This window comes from Aethalodelphis obliquidens, unplaced genomic scaffold, assembly GCF_003676395.1.
Source record: "Aethalodelphis obliquidens isolate GAN/ISIS:26980383/991018 unplaced genomic scaffold, ASM367639v1 scaffold5, whole genome shotgun sequence".
NCBI classification, from domain to species: Eukaryota; Metazoa; Chordata; class Mammalia; order Artiodactyla; family Delphinidae; genus Aethalodelphis; species Aethalodelphis obliquidens.
Window position 1 is genome coordinate 73,357,776 of NW_020837949.1, and position 24,755 is coordinate 73,382,530.

Genomic DNA, 24,755 nt, shown 5'->3' on the forward strand with positions numbered 1-24,755 from the left:
ATGTTTGCTTAATTTAAAGTGTTTAGGAATGAGAAATGTCCATTATACTTAATCCTTTGTTTAGTTACTTTTTATTCCTGTATTTTTATGGAGTGAATGAGATGTTGCTTACTGTGGAAATGGTCATAATAATGCTTTTTATTTATATAACATCTTTCATCTGAGGATCTCAAAGAATGTCTCATGAATCGTCACAGCACTTCAGTGAGGTAGTAAGGTAGCAAGGATTATTAATCTTCATTTTACAGATGGAGAAATTAAGCCACAAGGGGGTTAAAATTTATGTATAGTCCCACCAACCAGATATAGAGGAAGCCTGAGCTGCTAAGGTTAGAATATTATATTTTAGGAGGATTGGCATAGTATAAAACTTAAATTAACCCCTTTGCTTTTGTACTTTACACAGATAATCTGTTAGAACAAATATGGTAGCTTTAAAGTGTCCATATGGAAATTTTCTAAATCCTTTTTTTAGGAATAGAAAACATTGTAATACTCTTTTCCCCTCTCATTTTTAGGTCAGCAGCAAGGACAAGATGGAGTGAAAGTCCAACAAGCTACAATAGCTCCTGTAACCGTAGCAGTTGGAGGAATTGCTAATGCAACTATAGGTGCTGTTAGTCCTGACCAACTCACACAAGTGCATTTGCAGCAAGGCCAGCAGGCTTCTGATCAAGAGGTGCAGCCTGGCAAGAGGCTTCGAAGAGTTGCCTGTTCCTGTCCTAATTGTAGGGAAGGAGAAGGAAGGTAAATGCTCTATTGCCACCCAACTCAGTGGAGACTAGTATAATAGCTAACATGTAATGAACAATTACATGTAATCAAGGCACGTAGGGTATTAGTTAAAATCAAGCCATTGGCTGAGTACTTCGATCATTAGAACATCACTAGCTTTATAGCCCAAGAGTTGAGATACAATATTGTTATGAAGGGGATTAGATTGAGCTATTCTGGGAATGGGATTTCAGTGGTCCTCTACCATGTACCTTATACTTTCTTTTATGGTTTTCTTTCTTCATTTATTTATGTAAAATTTTAAAACAACTTTATCGATGTAAAACTTACATACCATGTAATTCACTCATTTAAACTGTACATTTCAGTGGTTTTTAATATATTCACAGAGTTGTACATCCATCACCACAGTCAATTTTAGAACTTTTTTGTTCCCCTGAAAACAAATCCTGTATTATTTAGTTATCACTCCCTCTTCCCTCCCAGCTCTAGGCAACCACTAAACTAATTTCTGTGTATAGATTTGCCTGTTCTAGACATTCATATAAATGGAATCACAAAATATGTGGGTTTTGTGACTGGTTTCATTCACTTAGCATGTTTTCAAAGTTGATCCATATTATAGCATGTGTCAGTTCTTCATTCTTTTTAATGAACAAAATAATATTCCATTGTATGGATATACAATATTTTTCTTATCCATTCATCAGTTGTTGGACATTTGGAACTTTTTCCACCTGTTGGCTATTACGCTGCTACAAATATTCTTATACAAGTTTTTGGTTTTGATTTGCATTTCCCTGATGACTAATGATATAAAGTATGTTTTCGTGTGCTTACTGTTGGCCATTTGTGTATCTTTTTTTAAATTAATTTATTTATTTTTGGCTGCGTTGGGTCTTTGTTGCTGTGCATGGGCTTTCTCTAGTTGTGACAGGTGGGGGCTACTCTTTGTTGTGGTGCACGGGCTTCTCATTGCGGTGGCTTCTCTTGTTGTGGAGCACAGGGTCTAGGCACGTGGGCTTCAGTAGTTGTGGCATGCGGGCTCAGTAGTTGTAGCTCACGGGCTTAGTTGCTCTGCAGCATGTGGATCTTCCCAGACCAGCGATCGAATCCATGTCCCCTGCATTGGCAGGTGGATTCTTAACCACTGTGCCACCAGGGAAGTCCCTGTGTGTCTTCTTTAGACAATTGTCTATTAAGATCTTATGCCTATTTTAATTAGATTATTTGTCTTTTTATTATTGAATTATAATAGTTCTTCATATATTCTAGATACAGGTCCCTTATCAGATTTATGATTTGAAATATTTCTTCCCGGTCTCTGAGTTGTCTTTTCACTTTCTTGATAGTGTCCTTTGGAGCACAAACGTTTTTAATTGTGAAGTCCAGTCTTTTCTTTGGGTGCTTCTGCTTTTGGTGTCATACCTAAGAATCCATTGCCCAATCTGAGGTCACAAAGATTCCCACTTTTCTTATAAGAGGTTTATAGTTTTTGTTCTTACATTTAGGTCTTTGATCAATTTGGGGGTTAATTTTTGTGAGGTAAGGATTCATCCAATACCATTTGTTGAAAGACTGTCCCTTCCCCATTCTTTGGATGGTTTTGGCACCCTTGTCAAAAATCAGTTGATCATAGACAGATAGGTTTATTTCTAGACTCTTCAATTCTGTTTCATTGATCTGTATGTCTGTTTCTATGCCAATACCACACTGTCCTGATGACTTTGGCTTTGTGGTAACTTCTGACATTGGGGAGTATGAGTCTTCCAACTCACCCAACATGAAAGGGTTTTTGATTGTGTCAGATGCTTTTCTTCATCTGTTGAGATGGTCATGTAGTTTTGTTTTTTATTCTGTCAATATGGTATATTACATTAATTGATTGTTAAATGTTAAAGTACTTTTGCATTCATGGGATAAATACAACTTGGTCATGCTATGTAATTTTTTTTATATGTTGATGGATTTGGATTTTTACTATTGTGTTGAGAATTTTTGCATCCATGTTCATGAGAGATATTGGTCTCTTGTTCTCTTATAATGCCTTTGGTTTGGGCAAAGTTATTACTGGCCTTGTAGAATGAGTTGGGAAGTCTTCTCTCCAGTTTCATTTTTTGAACGTTTGTGAAGAACTGGTATTAATTTTTAAAATGTTTTGTGAACCTGTGAAGCTCACTGGGCTTTTCCTTTGTGTATTTTTTTGACTACTAATTCAACCCTGTTACTTGTTCTGAGTTCTGTCTTGTTCTTGAGTCAGCTTTGGTACTTTGTATCTTTCTAAGAATTTGTTCATCTTATAGTTTTTTAAGTAATTGGTATACAATTGTTCTTGGTATTCCTTTATAATCCTTTTTATTTCTGTAAGGTTGGTAGTGATATCCCCTTTTTCATTTCTGATTCTAGTAATTTGAGTCTTCTTTTTTTTTTGTTAGTCTCCCTAATGGCTTGTTGGTTTTGTTGACCTTTAATCAGCCTTTGGTTCCATTGATTTTTCTCTATTGTTTTTGTATTCTCTAATTCATTAGTTTCTGCTCTATTCTTTATTATTGTCTTTCTTCTGCTTGCTTTATTTTGGATTTAATTTGCTCTGTTTTACTGTCTTAAGATGGAAGTTTACATTATTTAAGATCTTTATTTCCTTCCAGTTATATTGAGATATAATTGACGTACAGCACTGTATAAGTTTAAAGTGTACAGCATAATAATATGACTTAATACATCATGAAATGATTATCATAATAAGTTTAGTGAACATCTATCATCTTGTGTAGCTACAAAATTAGAGAAATAGAAAAAATATTTTTCCTTGTGATGAGGACTCTTAGGATTTAGCTCTCAACAATTTTCATATATAACATACAGCAGTGTTACTTACATTTATCATGTTGTAGATTACATTCCTAGCATTTATTTACCTTAGAACTGGAAGTTTGTATCTTCTGACTGCCTTCATCCATTTCCCCTCCTCTGGTAACCATAAATCTGATTTCTTTTTCTGTGAGTTGTTTGTTTGTTTTTGAGGTGTAACTGACCTATAACTCTGTTAGTTCCTGTTACACAATATAGTGAATCACTATTTCTATACATTTCACAATGATCACAGTAAGTCTAGTTATGATATTACCACTGTACAAAATTATTACATAGTTATTGACCCTATTCCCCATGCTGTACATTTCATCTCCTTGACTCATTTATTTTTTAACTGACAGTTTGTACCTCTCAATCTCCCTCACCTATTTTTTTTCCTCCCTCCACACCCCTCTTCTCTGACAACCACCTGTTTGTTCTCTGTATCTATAACTCTATTTCTGTTTTGTTATGTTTGTTCATTTATTTTGTTGTTTAGATTCCACATATAAGTAAAATCATTCAGTATTTGTCTTTCTCTGTCTGACTTGTTTCACTTAGCATAATATTCTCTAGGTCCATCTGCGTTGTCAAAAATGGCAAGATTTCATTCTTTTTTTGTGGCTGAGTAATTTTCTATTATGTGTGTGTGTGTGTGTATACACACACACACACACACACACACCCACCACATCTTCTTTATCCATTCATGTATTGATGGGCATTTAGGTGGCTTCCATATCTTGACTATTGAGAATAACGATGAAGTGAACATAAGGGTGCATGTATCCTTTCTAATTAGTGTTTTCACTTTCTTTGGATAAATACCCAGGAGTGGAATTCCTGGGTCTTATATTAGTTCTATTTTTAATTTTTTGAGGAGTATCCATACTGTTTGGTGTAGCGGTTGTACCAATTTACGTTCCCAGCAACAGTGCATGAGGGCTTCCTTTTCTCCATATCCTTGCCAACGTTTGTTACTTGTTCTCTTTTGGATACTAGCCATTCTGACAGGTTTGAGGTAGGATATTTTTAAATATAGATATTTACAGCTGTAAGTTTCCCTCTAAGCGTTACTTTATATGTATCCCCTAAGTTTTGGTATGTTGTGTTTTCGTTTTCCTTCATCTCAAAGTCTTTTACAATTTCCCTTTTGATTTCTTCTTTGACCCATTGGTTATTTAGGAGTATATTGTTTAATTGCTAGGTATTTGTGAATTTCCCAGTTTCCTCCTATAAATGATTTCTAGTTTTCTTCCACTGTGGTCAGAAAACTTTGTTATTTCTGTCCTTTTAAATTTACTGAGATTTGTTTCACAGCCTAGTATATGATCTGTCCTGGAGAACATTCCATGCGCTCTTGAGAAGAATGCTGTTGTTGCTGGAGTGTTCTGTGTATGTCTGTTAGGTCTTGTTTATTTACAGTGTTATTCAAGTCTTCTGCTTCCTTGTTGATCTTCTACCTAGTTGTTTTGTGGAAAATCACTGAAGATAGTGTATTGAAATCTCCAGCTATTATCATTGAATTGTCTATTTCCCCCTTCATTTCTGTCAGTTTTTACTTCTGTTTTGGCACTCTCTTTTTACTCTTGTTTAAATGCATGTATGTTTCCTGATGGATTGACCCATTTATCCTTATCAAATTTCTCTCTTTATTTCTAATAACATCTTTTGTTTTAATGTTTATTTTGCCTGGTATTAGTATAGCCACTCCAGCTTTCTTGTGGTTGTTTGCATGATACCATTTTCCATCTTTTTACTTTCCAATATCTTTGTATTTTTGTGTCTTTAAATGTAAAGTGTGTCAGCTATAGATGGTACATAGTTGGGTCTTGTTTTGAATCTAATCTGACAAAACCTACCTTTTTATTAGTTTATATAATCCATTTACATTTGATGTTATCAGTATAATGAATTTATGTCTGCCATTTTTACCTTTTGTTTTCTATGTCTCATGTCTTTTTTTGCTCCCTTATCCCTCCCTTACTGCTTTCTTTTGAATTAAATTAATATTTTAATTTGTAATATAGCATTATAATTTCATTAATGATGTTTTCACTGTGCTTATTTCTCTAGTGCTTGCTCTAGGCCTTACAATATATTAATTTATCATAATCAGTTTAAGATTTACGGTAACTTAATTCCAGTGAGTTATAGAAATGTTACTCCTATATAGGTCTGTTCCCTTGTGCTTCTTTTTATGGTATTACTGTTAAATACATAAGGGTTACAAACCCCACAATACGTTGTTATAATTATTATTTTTATAAATTTATGTCTTTTAAATTTGCTCTGTTAACTTTATCATTTCTGGTTCTCTTTATTTATTCCCATGAATTTGAGTTCCTATTTGGGGTCATTTCCTTATGGCTTTGCTCCCAGCCACCTCCTTTGTGCTGTTATTGGCAGATATGTTACATATGTTGCATTTCTCTAATGTTACAATCTTGACAATACATTTTATACATATTGTTTTATAAAATTGCTTTTTATTTTTTTATTAAACCACATTTTTGGCTGCTTTGGGTCTTTATTGCTGCATATGGGCTTTTCCTGGTTGCGGCAGGCGGGGGCTACTCTTTGTGGTGGTGCACGGGCTTCTCATTGCAGTGGCTTCTCTTGTTGCAGAGCACGGGCTCTAGGCGTGTGGGCTTCAGTAGTTGTGGCATGCAGACTCAGTAGTTGTGGCTCGTGGGCCCTAGAGCGCAAACTCAGTAGTTGTGGCACATGGGCTTAGTTGCTCTGTGGCACGTGGGGTCTTCTCAGACCAGGGATCGAACCCATGTCCCCTGCATTGGCAGGTGGATCCTTAACCACTGTGCCACCAGGGAAGCCCAAAATTGCTTTTTAAATCAGGTGAGAAGAAATATGCACTTACACTGTCCTTTATAATTACGTAATTGCCTTTGCTAGTGCGCTTTTGTTTCTTTATATATCTTTGAATTACTTGCTGGTTTCACTTGCTTTCAGCTTAAAGAACTTCCTTTAGTATTTCTTGCAAAGCAAGTCTACTAGCAACACATTCTCTTAGTTTTTGTTTATCTGGGAATATCTTTATTTCACCTTCATTTTTGAAAGATAGCTTTGCTGGATATAGGATTCTTGTTTGAGGTTTTTTTGTGAGCGTTTTTTTTTGTTTTTTTTTGTTGGTTTTTGTTTTGTTTTTGAGTACTTGAATATGTTTCTACTGAGAAGTCAGCCTTTAATCCTACTGGGCTTTCCCTGCAAGTGATGAGTCATGTTTCTTGCTGTTTTCAAGATTTTGTCCTTGTCTTTGGGTTTCAGGATTTTTAGTGTAAAGTGTCTATTTGTAGATCTCTACATTTATCGTATTTGGAGTTTGTTGAGCTTCCTGAAAGTGTAGGTTAATGTTTTTCATAAGTTTTCAGCTGTTATTTCTTTGAATATTTTTTCTGCTTCATCCCCCACTCCCCTTTTCCCTCTCGTCTCCTCTCCTTCTGGTATTCTCATTCATATGTTGGTGTTCCACATTTCTCTGACATTCTGTTTATTCTTCTTCTGTTTCTTGTTTGCTTTTTGGGTTGCATAATCTCTATTGAACTGTCTTCAGTTTCACTATTTCTTCCTTCTCTTGAGTCCCTCTTGTGAATTTTTCATTTCAGTTGTACCTTTTATCTCAAGAGTTTCCAATTGGTTCTTTAAAAAATCATTTCTAGCTCTTTATTGATATTCTCTGTTTGATGTGATGTCATTATACCTTGCTTTACTTCTTTAATCATGATGTCCTTTAGTTCTTTGAACGTATTCATAATGGCTGCTTTGAAGTCTTGTTAAATTTGTTTGCTCTCACAGGCAGTTTCTCTTGCCTGCTTTTTCTCTAGTGTATAGGTCGTTTTTTCCTTCTTTGTTTCTGGTTTTTGCACGTCTCATAATTTTTTGTTGGAAACTAGAGAAATAGTATATTGTAGCAACTCCTAGTACTGCCTTCTGTCCTTCTCCCACCTCTGGCTTGTTACTGTTTTGCTTGTTTGTTTAGTGAGGAGCTGGATTATTTTAATGAAAATCCCTGCCCCCACTCCCCTGCCCCTCTCCAGTATGAAGCGTGTTGCTCCTTAGTGACCCTGGGATGACAGTGGTTTTGGTAGGGATATTTTTGGTTCTTTCTCTGACCACACCCAGCTGTTAAGCTCCACTAATTGCCAGCTGATTGCTCTGTTGTTTTCAGTAATACCCTGAAGCATATATTGCTCCACAGCCTGATCCAATCAGAGTTTTAAAAGGCAGAACTTAGGTCTGTGCTTGAGATTTATTCTGATCCTGTAGGACTCCTACCGGCTACCTCTTTCCTCAGTTCTTTCTGGCAACCTGTCAGTCTATAGTTTAGCTTATGTCTCCAGTGAATCTATTAGTCTCCTCCCAGTTGCCTTTTGCAACAATCTCCACTGTCTTTAAGATCATCCTTAGGCTCAAACCTCTCCACACTTTGTTGCAAATGAAGTCAATTTCTTGGGAAGAGATTTGGAGCCTTCTGTTTTATGGTATACTCTCCCTCTGGCCAAAATCTCTGTGTCATGGCTCTTGAACTGGGGGTTGGGACAGTGACACATTTCTCCCTATGCATTCTGTGCTCTAGGAGCTGAGTACGTGGGGGCAGGAGGTCAGCAGTAGCCTCAAGTTTTATTGGCTGGTCACTCCAGGCTTGGAACCTCTGATTTATGAACTACAAATGAGCTGGGTCAAGGGTCATCTGGACCCCAGTGTTTTCATCATGCCTTATCCAAGGTTGAGCCTGTGTCTCAGGGGTTGGGATTGGGTGGAAGAAGGTTGTTCCCCATCTGTCAGCCACACTCACCTGAAACTTAGCCTCAGTAACAGGTAGCTGCGGGTAGATTGAGAAATGCTGATGTCCTGCCTTTCTTGGGGAGATAACCCAGCAACTAGAAGGGTGGGAGAAGAGGGAACCCTGTTGTTGATTGCACAAGTCTGTAGTGTTTCTGTGTCAGGGGAGGTGGAAGGAGGAGGGAGACACAGAGTGAGTATTGGTTCAAATACAGCAGACTCTCATTCTTCTTACCAAGTTCTATTTGATTTTCATGAATAAATGTTGCTTTATTTGCTGTATACTCATAAGGCCATTTCCAGAGATTGTAAATGTTATTTGCTTTTTTTGTTATTTGCACTGGTTTCACTGGGGAGTAGGTCCAGGGAGCTCTTCGTGCTGCTTTTGCTGGAAGTGAAACTCTGAACGTTACACTTTTAAATGAGGATTACCATTCTTTGGTATTTTAGAGGAGAGTTTTCAAGTGTCTTGAAAAGTTTAAAGAGATTTTTTTCCCAGGGGAGGAACATACTAGGAAATGAACATGTGAATTCCATGGCAGAACATACATTCTCTAAAATTAATGTGTTTTCATACCACTTTTGAGTTTTACTACACAGTGCTGTTTTTTTCTGATTTTTAACTACAGTTGTGGCATCATGATTTTAAAAACTCATTTAGAAAAGCATCATTTAATTACCTTGATTCCCTTTTACTGTTCCTGAATTATAAGCTTGGTGTTTGGGAGTGTAATTAATGTTTGGTTTTTGTTTTTGTTTTTGTAGAGGCAGTAATGAACCAGGAAAAAAGAAACAACATATCTGTCATATTGAAGGATGTGGAAAAGTTTATGGCAAAACATCTCACCTACGAGCACATCTTCGCTGGCATACTGGAGAAAGACCTTTTATATGCAACTGGATGTTTTGTGGCAAAAGATTTACAAGGAGTGATGAGCTTCAGAGACATAGAAGAACCCATACAGGTTAGTTGATTTATTTTAGGACTTGTACTTATTATTTCTTTTCTCAGTGCTTAGATGAAAATTACAGTGATAGTTAGCTATCAAATTGGGAAATATGGAAATTAAAGAGAGAAAATTCATTTTAGTGATTATATGAAAGATGTTTAAGATCAAAATTCTTTACCTCATTTCTGAGATATATTTTATTCTACTTTTCGTAAGCTTTATCAGCATAATTACATGACTTGGAATTTATTCCATTTGCTTATCTTGCATTCTTAGCATGTTGAACTCACATATTACTTTTTGTCAGTATTTAAGTTGATGAGAAGAGAGTTGAATTATCATCTTGTTGGTGACCTTGATTAGTTTTTGTTCAATCCAGAAAATTGACTGAAGTATCAAGAAAAGTATAACAAACACCTACCTTAACTCTCACTCAGAATTGACAGCTGTTAACATGCTGTATTATCTGTTATTTTTTAACAAAACAAATCATTATAAAGTTAACATCATCTTTGTCCTCCTACCTCTCAAAGACAACAGCTACCATGAATTTCAAGTGTAAATTTTTAGTGTAGTTTTAATACTCTTACCTATTTTCTTCATGGATATATGTGAATATTGTTTTGTGTTTTCTATGAAATTTTATGTAACTGATACATTACAGTATAATTTTACTTACTATGTTTTGACATCTATCCAAGTTCATATATATGTGTACATATGTGTATGAATACATGTCTATTTCTCTTAACTGCTATGTAGTGTTCTATCACATGACTCTACTACACGGTATTGATCCATTTCCCACACTATTTAGATGAGTTCAAGATTTTTGCTGTCACAAACTTTACTACTTTGAACATACAGTGAACATGTACAAGAAGTAGAATTACTGGATCTTAGAGAATGTGTATGTTTGATTTTGCTAGATAACCACTAGAGTCTCTAAAGTGGCTGTTACCATCTCTACTTCACTATTGTTGATTGAGAGTTTCCACTTGGCTGTATGTTCACTCAGTAGCATCAGGCTTTGAAAGTTCTTGTCAGTCTAAAATGGTTTCTATTTAATTTTTTAAATTAGCATTTTTCCTGATTATAGTGAGATAAGCATCTTTTTTCCTGTGTTTATTGGTCATTTATATTTTGTTTTCTGTTGATTCTTTTGATCTTTTTTGTTGTTGTTGTTTTCCTTTTTCTTACTGATTATATATTGCAATTTTCCCCAGTATTGCTATCTTTTTATCTTAGTGCTATCTTTTGTCATATGGAAGTTTTATATTTTTATTTAGTAAAATATAAGGATATGTAAATATATTCCTTTGCATTTTGCTTTTTTTTAAAATGAAAATTTCTCCTATCTCGAGGTCATAACGTTTTTAAAAACATTTTCTTCTAATTGGCTTTAAGGTTTTCTTTGTGTAAGTTTATTAGTCTAAAAAAATTTTTTTTTTTTGATGATGGACTAAAAAGGGGATAAAATTTTGTTTTTCTTTCATGTGGAAAGCCATTTCTTGAATAGTCCAGTTCTTTCTTCATTGATATGTAATGGAACTTCTCTCATATGTTGATGTCCTCTTTAAGAATGGCTCAATTTCTGAGTCCTTTGTTTTGTCTGTTTGTCACTTCCTACAGTAATACTATACTGTTTTAATTACCAGAAGCTTATATTAAGTCTTGATATCTGGTAGGGCAGTTTTCCTTGTTTTGGTATATAACACTGATCTTCTCTATTTAGAACATGTCTGGTATATATATTTGGGACTCAATGTTTAATTATTGAATAAAGTAATAATTTGGGTAGATTTTTTTGAATTAGACATTAAACTTTAACTTGTATCAAGGTACATGTAGGACAAAAGGGGAACTAGAGCTGACTTTTATTGATCAACTACTGAATATCAGATGTTTCAAATATATCAGCTCATTTAATTCTAACAGAAGCACTGTAAGCTAGAAATTGGCTCCATTTTACAGATTAGAAAATAGTCTCAGAGAAGAAATAATGGTTGCTAAATCTATTTAAAGTGATAAATAAAAATTACTTAGTTTGATATACACACAACTTAGTAACACAGAAGAGTCTTAGTGTAATGGCTCAATCACTGAGTTAACATTATATTAAAAATAAGAATTTTAATTAAAAAAGTTTTAAAAACTCTGTATGGTATTATATTTGGGTTTCTAATGCCACCTCACCTTTCATATTGGCAAATATGTTGTGATTAAAAATTAAGCCCACCGTGAGCCATGGCTGCTGAGCCTGCGCGTCTGGAGCCTGTGCTTCGCAACGGGAGGGGCCACAACAGTGAGAGGCCCGTGTACCGCAAAAAAAAAAAAAAAGCTGCAGCCTCTCTATCACTGGGGCTGCCACCCTGTGGCCATCTCAGTGCCTCAGTCCTCCCTCCTGTGCCCCATCGTCCAAGGCCATCCTTCTTCAGGCAACTTTCCTGCCCACACGCTCTGCCCAGGACCTTTCCTGGGGACAACTTACCGGGATGGGACAGGAAGACAGTATAGTAAACTGTCCAGAGGTAAGCCCTAGAGTAACCACTAAGAAAATAGAAAAAAAAAATACAGTTAAAAAAAAAAATTAAGCCCATAACAATATTGATGTCTGTTTTAGAAAAATACTGTGCTGTTTATGTCAGTATGAGTGGATGCAGTATTTCTGCCCTGGTTTAACAGTGGGGCAGATTAGGGAAGCCAAGAAAATTTGGAACCTCTCACATTGTGATTTCATCATTTTGTTTGAGAAGCGATGAGTTTCTAAAGTTCCTTTCTGTTGCACATTCATACTCATACAGATAACACAAGGCAGATTTACTGAAGGATTTATATAAACTACTTCAAAAGATTAATGAGTTGGAAGCATAATTTCTTTCTTCTTTTTTTTTTTTTTTGTGGTATGCGGGCCTCTCACTGCTGTGGCCTCTCCCATTGCGGAGCACAGGCTCCGGACGTGCAGGCTCAGTGGCCATGGCTCACGGGCCCAGCCGCTCCGTGGCATGTGGGATCCTCCCGGACCGGGGCACGAACCCACGTCCCCTGCATCAGCAGGCGGAATCTCAACCATTGCGCCACCAGGGAAGCCCTCTTTCTTCTTTTTAAATGGTCCACACCATTATTGTCTTCTAATAACCTGAATATTTCAGAATTTAATATACTTACAGCTTACTTTCAGTGTTTCAGACATCTTGAATACATCATACACAAAATTGTTTATTTAAACATGTTATTTTGAAGTGTTTGGCTTAACATCAGATACCTTTTACTTTTAAAGAAGTAGTACAAGTAACTTTCATTCTAAGTGTTTATTAAAGTTGTTGAAAAGAAAATGAAACAAGTCTTTCGAAATAAATAAGTATTGATTAAGCATTTTATATGTTAAGTTGAAAGCCTTGGTCATTCATGGCAGTAACTGTTTTCTCTAATGCCCAACCACTGCACTAAGTAGAAATTCAGTTATCATCTTACTATGAGTGGACAAGTGAGTTATTTTTATTCACTGTTGAAAATAGTGCAGATTTTTTTTTTTTTTTGCTTTCTGTAAAATAAAAATTTTTTTTCAAAAGATACATGGATATGGTATTTAAAAATCAAATCATGTAGAAGAGCTTGGATTGTTAAGCAGACTCTTTGGCCCACCCCATCTGCTCCCTGGAGAAAATCATGTTTAATCCTTTAACTATTTTTACTTTTTTATTCATCCTGTGATGGCTGTGCATACCTGTATAATATGCTTACACTGTTATTTATTGATACAGCAATATTAGACACTGACTATTCTTGCATTAAGAGTTAAGAATTTACCTCACAGATGGCCAGTAGGCACATGAAAAGCTGATCAGTGTTGCTAATCATCAGGGAAATGCAAATCAAACCCACCTGTGAGAATGGCGATCATCAAAAAGAATACAAATAAAAAATGTTGGTGAGGATGCGGAGAAAAGGGAACCCTTGTACACTCTTGGTGGAACTGTAAATTGGTGCATCTGCTCTGGAAGACAACATGGAGGTTTCTCAAAAAACTAGAAATAGAACTACCATATGACCAACTAATTCCACTCTTGGATATGTGTTCAAAAAAAACCCCAAAACACTAATTTGAAAAGATACACACAGCCTAATGTTCATAGCAGCATGATTTACAGTTGCCTAGATATGGAAGCAGCCTAAGTGTCGATCAATACATGAAGTGAAATAAGTCAGATAGAGAAAGACAAATGCTGTATGATATCACTTATATGTGGAATCTAAAATATGCAACAAACTAGTGACTATAATTTTTTAAAAGCAGACTCACAGATATAGAGAACGAACTAGTGGTTACCAGTAAGGAAAGGGAAGGGGGTAGGTACAATTTAGGGGTAGGGGATTAAGAGGTACAAACTATTAGGTATAAAGTAAGCTACAGGGATATATTGTACAACATGAGGAATATAGCCAATATTTTATAACTATAAATGACGTATAACCTTTAAAATTGTGAATCAGTATATTGTACACCTGTAACTTATTCAGTATTATACATCAACATACTTCAAATTAAAAAAATGAATACTCAGTTGTAAACTGACAGAAATCAGTACTCCCCCCAAAATAATTTATCTGACTTTACACCATCAATGACATTGCATTTTTTCTTTAACTGTGTGCAGGCCAAATGTTGTCTCATGACTCACCACTCTGTGATACCGTATTACCATGTCTGTCCTTCAGTTTCCATCCCTTTCACCTTTTAACTTCTCTCACCTAAACTTTTACTATCTCTTCTCTTTCTCTTGATGTTAAAATGCTTACATTTTCTTTAATAACCACTGCCTTCGTTTTTTTATAGCTTAGTTTTTAAAGTTGAAAATTAGTAAATAAATAATAATTACATTATGTAATGGACTGTGATTACCTGTCCTTTCCTGTGTATTTTTTGTTTTTTTTTCCCTGAAGTTTCAAATTGCCTTCTTCCCCTTCGCATTGGTTAACTTTATTACCTCCTTTTGTTATTTTAACTTTTCAAGAAAAGTATCAACTCCATCAGGTTTCTCCTTATTCCTGGAGGACTCCAGCTTTCCTTTCAAACACTGATTCCTGTCTAGGGCTGCTGCGCAACTGTAATCCTGAGACTTTTCTTCCCTGCTCTAATGGTTTGGATCCAGTGTTCTCCAGATCTCACATCTTCAGCTTTCTTAGTTTATTCCCTTGGTTTCTGGAAAACGTTATGAAATGCTTCCTACAAAAAGGCATACAGAAGTAAATTTGTTTGAAAATGCCTTTATTTTACTTTTCCATTTCATTGATAATTCGGCTAATACAGAATTCTAGGTTGAAAATTATATTCACTTAAAACATTAATGGCACTGCTCTGTTGTCTTCTTGCATCTGTTTTACTAATAAGAAGTTCATTGTTCTCTTCTCATATTTTTTTGTAGGTGACCTAATTTTACCCCTTCAGCTTTAAGGAACTTATTTATTTTATTTATTTATAACTTTTTTATTTTGAAGTAACTTTATACTTACAGAGGAGTTGCAAAGATAATATAGCGAGTTCTCAAATACCCTTCACCCAGCTTCCTCTATAACTGATGTCTTCCATAGCACAATGTTAAGAAATTAACATTGGTACAATACTATCAGTTAAGGCTTCCCTACAAATATACTTTTTCTATTCCAAGATTCAGTCCAGAGTACCACATTGCATTTATTTGTCATGACTCTTTAGTCTCCTGCAGTCTATGAAATTTCCTCATTTTTTTTCCTGGTCTTTTCATACCTTGACACTTAAAGGTTAAGTATCTTGTAGAATATTCCTCAATTTGGGTTTGTCTGATATTTTCTCATGATTACATTGAGGTTATGAATTGTTGCTGGGAAGAATATCACAGACATTATTGTCCTTCTAATCGCATCATATCAGGGAGTACATGATGTCAATATGTCTTATTATTGGTGATGTTAACCTTGATGAATTAGTTAAGATAATGTTTGCCAGGTATCTCCACTGTGAAGTTTTTCTTTTTTCCTTTCCATATTTTGTTTATTAGAAGCAAGTGACTAAGTCCATTCAATATTCAAGAGGAAGTGAATTAAGCTCCACCTCCTAGAGGGAGGAGTATCAAAGAATCTGTGGACTTAAATGAACACAACCACAGTAATTAGTAAATATTTTAGAGGAGATTTTTTGAGTCTGCACAAATGTCCTCTTTCTCTTTAAAGAAAATACTATTTTCACTTTTAGCATTCCTCATTGTATCTTTTCTTTTTTCCTGAATATCCATAATTATAATGGGTATTTTAATATATTTTCTGAGGAAATAAAAACCACAATATTTGTTAGCATACGAAAGCTGAGGAAAGAGTTGATAAAATCTCTCTCTGAAACAACTACAGAATCATTTCTTTCGCCAAAACATGAACAGACTTTTAATCATGTACAATCAAACATAACTGAAAACAAAGAGGGATTATATTCAGCTACAAGTAACAGAAAGCACCCATACTTTTCCTGATATGAGGAAGGGGCTTATTCTCACATTGAAGGAGTGGGTCAAGGCAGCCACTGCACAGTGCAGCAAACTCCCATGTCCTTGTTTATCGCTGCACCATTGTGAATGTATGGTGAATCAGGAAAACATACTCACTAACAATGTTAACAGCATAAGGTGTTTCCTACACAAATTAGACATGATGAAGCTGTAAATCTACAGAAGGGTAATCTGACAATATTCCCAACCATGAAATTCTGAATTATTTTCCAACTGGACACAGGATGCCTCACAGAAAAATTCAAACTCTGACAGATTTTTATGTAGAATTGTGAAGACATCAGAGGAAAACTACACTTCTGCTGGTGTGGTGCATCACCCCGCCCACCTGTATCTTGCCTGCAGATACAATGTGATGTTCTGTGTGATGTTACTGTGATGTACTAAAGGTCATTTTCTATTTCCCTCACGTTTGTACAATTTTTAATTGTGACTGTTATATAAGGAAGATCTATCTATACTTTCTTCCCCAATTATTTGTTTATTCAGACATTTATTTTTACCACTATGGTATGCATTCATGAGTATTTATTTATAGAGTTATGATCCAATCCCATCGTTACATGCAAATCTCAGATATGCCAGGTTCGGTTCCAGACCACCTTGATGAAGTGTGAATATCTCAGTAAAGCCAGTCACATGAATTTTTTGGTTTCCCAGTGCATGTAAAAGTTAGGTTTACACTATACTGTAGTCTGTTAAGTGTACAGTAGCATTACATCTAAAAAAATAATACATATACCTTAATTAAAAAATACTTTATTGAGCTTCCCTGGTGGCGCAGTGGTTGAGAGTCTGCCTGCCGATGCAGGGGACACGGGTTCCAGCCCTAGTCCGGGAAGATCCCGCATGCCGCGGAGCAAGTAAGCCCGTGCACCACAGCTACTGAGCCTGCGCTCTAGAGCCCGCGAACCACAACTGCTGAGCCTGTGCTCTAGAGCCCGTGAGCCACAACTACTGAGCCTGTGCTCTAGAGCCTGTGAGCCACAACTACTGAGCCCATGTGCCACAACCACTGAAGCCTACGCACCTAGAGCCTGTGCTCCGCAACAAGAGAAGCCACTGCAATGAGAAGCCCGCGCACCCAACGAAGAGTAGCCCCTGCTCAACGCAACTAAAGAAAGCCCGCGTGCAGCAACTAAGACCCAATGTGACCAAGATAAATAAATAAATTTATTTTTTAAAATGTCCAGGATACAATCCAAAATTACTCAACATACTCTGTATCTGACCATGATACAAGATAATCCACAAGTTAGAATTATTAGACAAAGACTTTAAAGCAGATATTATAACCATCATCCGTGGAGTAAAGGTAAGCATGCTTACAATAAAAGGAAAGACAGAAGTTCTCAGCAACAAAATGTGGCAGAGTTGGACAGCCACATGCAAAAAAGAAACTTTGACCTGCCTACCTCATATGTTTTATAAAAACTAACTCAGAATCACTCAAACCTAAATCTAAACCTAAAACTGTAAAACCTTTTAAACATGGGATAAAATCTTTGTGGCCTGAGGTTAGACCAAAGTTTTTAATACAACATCAGAAGTACAATCCATAAAAGAAAAATTGATAAACTGGATTTCATAAAAACTAAAAACTTTTGCTCTGTGAAAAATTCTGAAAACACCAGACACAGACTGGAAGAAAATATTTGAAAATCATATATCTGACAATGTACTTTTATCTAGAATATATAAAGAAGTCTCAAACCTCAACAGTATGTGAACAACAGTACACTTTTTAAAAATTGGCAAAGGATCTGGACACTTCACTAAACACTATACATGTGGCAAATAAGCACACGAAAAGATGTTCAACATCGTCTTTTATTTGGGGGAATGCAAATTAGTACCACAACAAGATACCTGTATACACCTATTAGAATGGCTAAAATAAAAAACAAGGACACCAAAACCCTGACAATTATAAGTACCGGGGAGATTGCAGAACTGGAACTTCCTTGCTGGTGGGAATGCAAAATGACACAGCACCTTTGGAAAACATTTTGGAATTTTCTTATAAAAGTTAAAACATACACTTAACCATATGACCTTGCATCCACTCCCAAGTATTCACCCCACCTTTGAGTATATATGGAAGATTTATTTATAATCACCCAAACTGGAAACACCCCAAGTGTCCTTCAGCTGGTGAATGGATGAAATATTGTGGTATATCCATACATTGGAGTACTCTTCCCCAACGTAGAGGAATGAATTATTAATACACACAACCACATGGATGAAATTCAGATGCATTATGCTAAGTGAAAGCATCCAGCATCAAAAGGCTACTTGTTGAATGATTCCATTTGTATGATGTAATAGAAAAATCAAAACTATACAAAAGGTGAACAGATCAGTGTTTTCTAGTGTGTGATGGAGGAGGGAGTTTGACTGAAGAGACATCATGAAGGAGTTTTTGGAAGTGACAGTAGTTCTTCTACATTTGAATTTTGGAGATAGCTACATGACTTAATGCATTTATCAAAACTCATAGAACTATGTAGCAGAAAGAATGAATTTTACTGTATGTAAATTAATACATTTTCAGAAGTGTGAGACAACTCTTATCTTTGCGAAATTGCAGTCTAAAAAGGGAGAGAGATTTTCTAGTTTATTTTTATTTTAACAATCCAAAGAATTTCCTGCTCAGCCTCATGCATATGCCTCAATGTCATGAAACATGTCTCTTTATCAAGAATGATAGGAGTTGGGCTTCCCTGGTGGCACAGTGGTTGAGAGTCCGCCTGCCGATGCAGGGGACACGGGTTCGTGCCCCGGTCTGGGAAGATCCCACATGCTGCGGAGTGGCTGGGCCTGTGAGCCATGGCCGCTGAGCCTGTGCGTCCGGAGCCTGTGCTCCACAACGGGAGAGGCCACAACAGTGAGAGGCCCGCGTAAGGCAAAAAAAAAAAAAAAAAAAGATAAGAGTTAGAGCCAGAGGGACTCCTGAAAATGATTTTGTGCAATTCCATCATTTTATAAATAAGGACTAATGAGAAGCTTAGTTCCTTGAGCCAAGTTGAGTTATTTAGTAATGGGGAAGAATGAGCCATGGAAGCAGTAAACAAATACAGACAGGCAGTAACAGTAGTAGTTAACGTATCTGATCCCCTTCAGTGTGCTGGGTTTCTAAATGCTTTTTTAAAATCCATTTTCTCATTTTATCCTTTGAGCAATAATATGAGGTAGGTATTTCTGTTACTCCCAGCTAAAAATGAAGAAACTGAGAATTGGAGAGAGAAGTTGCCTAAAATTATATGACTGGGAGGTGGAGTAGAGTCACCTGGACTAGAATCTAACTCATACAAGAAAGAAAGTATGATATGTCAGAACCTACAAGCAGTTCAGTGTTTGGGAACCATGATATTTGTGGCAATAGATAAAACAGAAAAGGTAGGCAGAGGTCAGTAGGATGTTATGTACTATTTGATTTTGTTCTTTTCTGCAGCCATAGGAAATGAGGAACTATTGAAAGTTTTCAGCAGATAATTAGATGGTCACCTTTTCATTTTAGACCATTTAGTATTTGTATGGAGGATAAATTTATAGGGAATAATTTTGAGACCAATCAGCAAAGACAGTAAGGACTTTTGGTAAGATACCAACTAAAACAAGTTGTAAGGTATATTTGGGACCAGTTTAAGAGATGTTTGTGTAATAAAATTGACAGGACTTGGTGATTAATTAGATGTGAGAAAAGAGATGAAAGGTACCAATGATGACTACTACCAGTTGAAATGGAGAATACAGGAAAGCGATAGGTATAATGTAGAATTGTCTATCTCCCTTCAATTCTGTTGATTTTGCTTCTTATGGTTTGGGTCTCTGTTGTTAAGTACATACATGTTTCTAATTGTTATATCTTCTTGGTGGAGTGACACTTTTATTATTATAAAGTATCCTTACTTGTCTCTAGTAGTAATTTTTATCTTATTGTTCTAATATTAATATAGCCATTCCGACTCTATTTGCACAGTGTATCAGTTTTCTGTCCTTTTACTTTTAGCCTATTCATGTCTTTGAATTTAAAGTGAGCCTCTGGTAGAAAGCATATAGTTGTATCATGTTTTTTCTTAATCCGGTCTGTCAATTTCTGCCTTTTGATTGGAGTGTTTAATACATTCATGTTTAATGCAATTACTGCTAAGGACTTCTGCCATTTTGGTATTTGTTTTCTATTTGTCTTCATGTCTTTTATCTTTTTTGTTCCTGTGTTTCTCCATTATTGACATTTTGTGTTAAACAAATATTGCTCATGTGTTGTTTTAATTACCTTGTAATTTCTTTTAATATATGTATGTATGTGTATGTATATATGTATGCATATATATATATACACACACACATATATATATATATATATATATATATATGTATGTATGTATGTTTTTTTAAGTTATTTTCTTAGTGGTTGCCTGCTTTGGGGATTGCAGTTCACATCTTAAAACAGTCTAGTCTGGATTAATACCAACTTTATTTCAATAGCACGCAAAAGCTTTTCTCCTACATAGCTCTGCCTCCACTTCTGCTGTTTTTTTCACTAATTACATCTTTGTATATTGTACCCATCAACACAGATTTGTAATTACTGTTTTATTCAGTTGTGTTTTGAACTAGATGCAGGAAAAATGAGTAAAAAATGCATTTACACTGTCTTTTATATTTATCTATGTAGTTACTTTACCTGGTGTTCTTTATTTCTTCATGTGTATTCCAGTTATCATTTAGTGTCTTTTCATTTCAGCCTGAAGGACTCCCTTTAGTATTTCTTATAGGTGCAGATGTGCTAGTGATAGATTCCTTCAGTTTTTATTAATCTGGGAACATCTTAATTTACCCTTATTTTTGAAAGATAATTTTTCTGTATATAGAATTCTTGATTGACAGGTATTTTCCTTTTATCTCTTTGAATATATCATCCCATTGCTTTCACACCTCCGTGATCTCTGATGAAAAAAATCAGCTTTTTTCTTAGTGATGATCCCTTGTAGATGATGAGTCACTTCTGTTTTGCTGCTTTCTAGATTCTGTCTTTGTTTTTCGCTTTAAACAGTTTGATTATTGTGTCTCAGTGTGAATTTCTTTTCACTTAACCTACTTGAAGTTAACTGAGCCTCTTCAATGTGTATATTAATGTTTTTCATCAAATTTGGGGAGTTTTCAGCCATCATTTCTTCAAATATTCTTTTTTTTTTTTTTTTTTTTTTTGCGGTATGCGGGCCTCTCTCTGTTGTGGCCTCTCCCGTCCTGGAGCACAGGCTCCAGACGCGCTGGCTCAGCGGCCATGGCTCACGGGCCCAGCCGCTCTGCGGCATGTGGGATCCTCCCGGACCGGGGCACAAACCCGTGTCCCCTGCATCGGCAGGCGGACTCTCAACCACTGCGCCACCAGGGAAGCCCCAAATATTCTTTCTTTTAAAAACCTAGGACCAATAAGTCTCTCCCTCTTTGCTGAGAGGCTTTGTGTGCATGTTGGAGCCCCCATCAACACTCAGCCAGACAGTTGACAATGCTACCATAGCCTTCACTTTCTGCTTTTGCAGAACCTCAAAGGATAGGCATAAGTGAGAGTTTGGTTCTTCTCAGCCCTTTCCTGAGTAGACTCACAGCCCTAAGCATGTATGTGGCCTTCTAGATTCCAAGGAGTATGTCAGCTTTTTCTTTTAAGCTTTTTGTTTAGTCTGTTTATTGTTTGGCCCAAGTATTATTCATTGTTTTGGACATCCATGAAGTTAAAACACTTTCCTATAATTGTTTTAGACAAACACATGCCGTTCTCTACCCCGGAAGAAGACTTTTTGCATTGGATATTTCCAAGGAAGGTTAAATAGAAAAGTATTTTAAGTGGGGTCCTCCAAAGAAACAATGATGATTCTTTGGGAAAGAAGTTTTGAAAGGGCTCCAGCTCTGTTCTGTTCCCTCTGGTGACTACCAGGCTGCTGGGGAGTAGAAAATGGAACTAGGCAAGTTAAAACACCACAAAACTTGCTCTTCTTACCAAGATTCAGACATTTTCTTTATTAAACACTCCCTGAGTTACTGGAACGCTTGATTAATTTCCAGAGTCTGAAAGGGTTGATTTGATTGTTTTTTCCCAGTTTCTGATTCCTTTCACAGAGGAGTGGATTTTTGGAGATCACCATGTTTACTGACATTACCTCTTTCATAGTTTGGGGGACTTTTCCCCTTTATTTCTGAGAATTATAAGGATTGGAAAGTTAATGAGTTCTGTTTGCGACATGTTGAATGATGCTTTCTATGGCACATCTTGGAGATGTTAAATTCATAGTTTAGGAATCTGGATCTTGATGTACCTATCCATTTATAGATGATAGTTAAAACCATTAGAGTAGATAAGATTGCCTTTTAAAAAAATGTTTAGGGCTTCCCTGGTGGCGCAGTGGTTGAGAGTCCGCCTGCCGATGCAGGGGACACGGGTTCGTGCCCTGGTCTGGGAAGATCCCACATGCCGTGGAGCGGCTGGGCCCGTGAGCCATGGCCACTGAGCCTGCGCGTCTGGAGCCTGTGCTCCGCAACGGGAGAGGCCATAACAGTGAGAGGCCCGCGTACTGCAAAAAAAACCCCAAAAAACAAACAAACAAAAAAAAGTGTTTATAATGAAATGACCAAAGGGCTTCTATATCTGAGTAGATAATTGCTGAAGGAAGAAATGAAAAATTACTCGTGATGCACATTTGATATCTACAAATTTATGGTCTCAAATCTCATCCAGTCCCTCAGACAGCCTATCAATCTTATTGTTTTTTTCAGCTTCCTCATTACCTTAGCAATTACCTAAACCTCCTTAAGTCTTCTGAATTCCCTTGTCACTCCCAGTTAACTTTCCCTTACTCTGTCTTCTACTTCAAGAAAATTTGAGCCATATAAATTCTCTCAAATTATCATTCCTCCCCCTTTTAATTTGTTTTTATCCACAGGTAATGATAGAGGAGAATTGAGTGCACTTATGAAAAGATTCATTTAGATATTCTAGGCTGAGTAGGTAAGGGAGAGTGTCCAGGAGGGACTGATAGGTCCCTCCTGATAGACATTGGAGGGATCCAGGGACTACAGGTTTCTCAGTTTGAATAATGAGGTTTTTTAGAACAAATCAAAATATGATTTCTGTAGAGTGAGTTATATATAAAAGTCTGATAAGAAATTGTATATATGCTACAAATGGACGTTTAGTTGAAAGTTATTCATTGAGCAAAGGGTGTGTTTTTTACTTAGCTGTAATAAATGCCAGACATTTAAAAATGTCCCTGTAGTGGGTTGAATTGTGCCTCCCAGAAAGATATGTTTAAGTCCTAATCCCCAGTATCTGTGAATGTGACCTTCTTGGGAAATAGTTATTTGCAGATGAGATGAATTAAGATGAAGTCATACTATGCTTAGTGTCTAGGATTTAGGACCTAGTGCACCCTAAATCCAATGACTGGCATCCATGTAAAGAAGGGAGAAGACACAGAGACACAGGGGAAAAGGCCATGTGAAGACAGAGGCAAAGATTGGAGAGCTGCACCTACAAGCCGATGAATGCCAAGGATTGCCAGAAGTCACCAGCAGCTAGGATGAGGCAAGGGAGTATTCTTCTGTAGAGCCTTTGATGGGCGCATTGCGCTACTGACACCTTGATTTGGGGCATCTAGCTCCATAACTGTGAGAGAGAGAATATCTGTTGTTTTTAAGCCACCCCGTTTGTGATTTTTTGTTTTTGCTTTTTTATAGTAGCCCTTGGAAACTAATATAGGCCCTCAGTTCACTCCTGAAATTATTTTAATTGATAAATATGCAGGTATGTTATCAAATGACAAACGTAGAAATAACATCAGTAATCCATAAAGTATGTTTTATATATTACATTAGCTTAAGTTTGAGGGTAACACTTTGAAAATGAGATTGTAGGCAAACTATGGCAGCTAGATAATTGGCTCTTGATGGGTACCTCAAATACATAAAGCTTAAAAGATCTGATTTAGTTCCGTTTATCCTTTCAAGTCTATGATTCCATTTGAAAATCTCAGCAAATTTTTTTTCTGAGAGAAATTACTGTTAACATCATGTTAGCAAATAATCTACATAATTTCTAAATATGAATCTTCTACTTAAATCCTTTTAAAATACTACCATATTTTAATAGTTGTGTAATACAGCCTGGCATTTTATTAATAATATAGGTGAAATAAGCAATTTTTCCCCTATATTCAGTGTATTAAACCAAAATCATTTTGCTTACATCCTTGAGATTTTCTTAGAGAAATAAAATTTGGAATTTCTTCTTGATATGCTTTTGATACTTGTGATGTAGATATTTCACAGATCTTGATCCATGTAACAGATCAGCTGTAATTTTTTTTTAATTAGGCTTTACCTTTTTCAAGACTGTGTCTTATATAACTATCAGTTCTCTATTGCTCCTACAGCAAACTACCACAAATTTAACAGCTTAAAATAACACACATTTTTATATCACTGTTTGTTTAAGTCTGAAGTCCTAGTAGGCTCAGCCGGGGTCCTCTGCTTAGCCTCTCACAAAGGTGAGATCAGGGTGTTGGCTGGGCTGTGTTCCCGCCCCGAAGGCTCTGGGAGAGCATCTGCTTCCAGACTTACGCTATCAGCCAGATTCAGCGTTTGCTGTTGTAGGGCGTAGGTCCCTGTGTTCTTGCTGCCTGTCAGCAGGTGGGCAGTGGGGCTGGCATTTGCTCCTGGAGGTGACCCACGTTCCTTCTCACACTTTCCACGTGGCACCCCTCCAGCAACAGCGGGTCAAGTTCCTCTCACACTTCTGATTTCTCTGATTTCTCTTGCTGTGTCTCTCTGATTCCAGCTGAAGAAAGCAGTCTCCTTTTAAGAACTTATGTGATTA

General features: G+C 36.4%; 1 protein-coding gene across 1 annotated transcript in view; it reads left to right on the plus strand.

The window, feature by feature from the left end:
• SP4 (Sp4 transcription factor) overlaps positions 1–24,755 on the plus strand; it is a 69,380-nt gene that overhangs the window by 38,929 nt on the left and 5,696 nt on the right. Inside the window, exons 4-5 of the mRNA XM_027102647.1 lie at positions 519–747; positions 9,154–9,353. Coding sequence (XP_026958448.1) covers positions 519–747; positions 9,154–9,353 — 429 coding nt within the window. The remainder of the gene's footprint in view (positions 1–518; positions 748–9,153; positions 9,354–24,755) is intronic.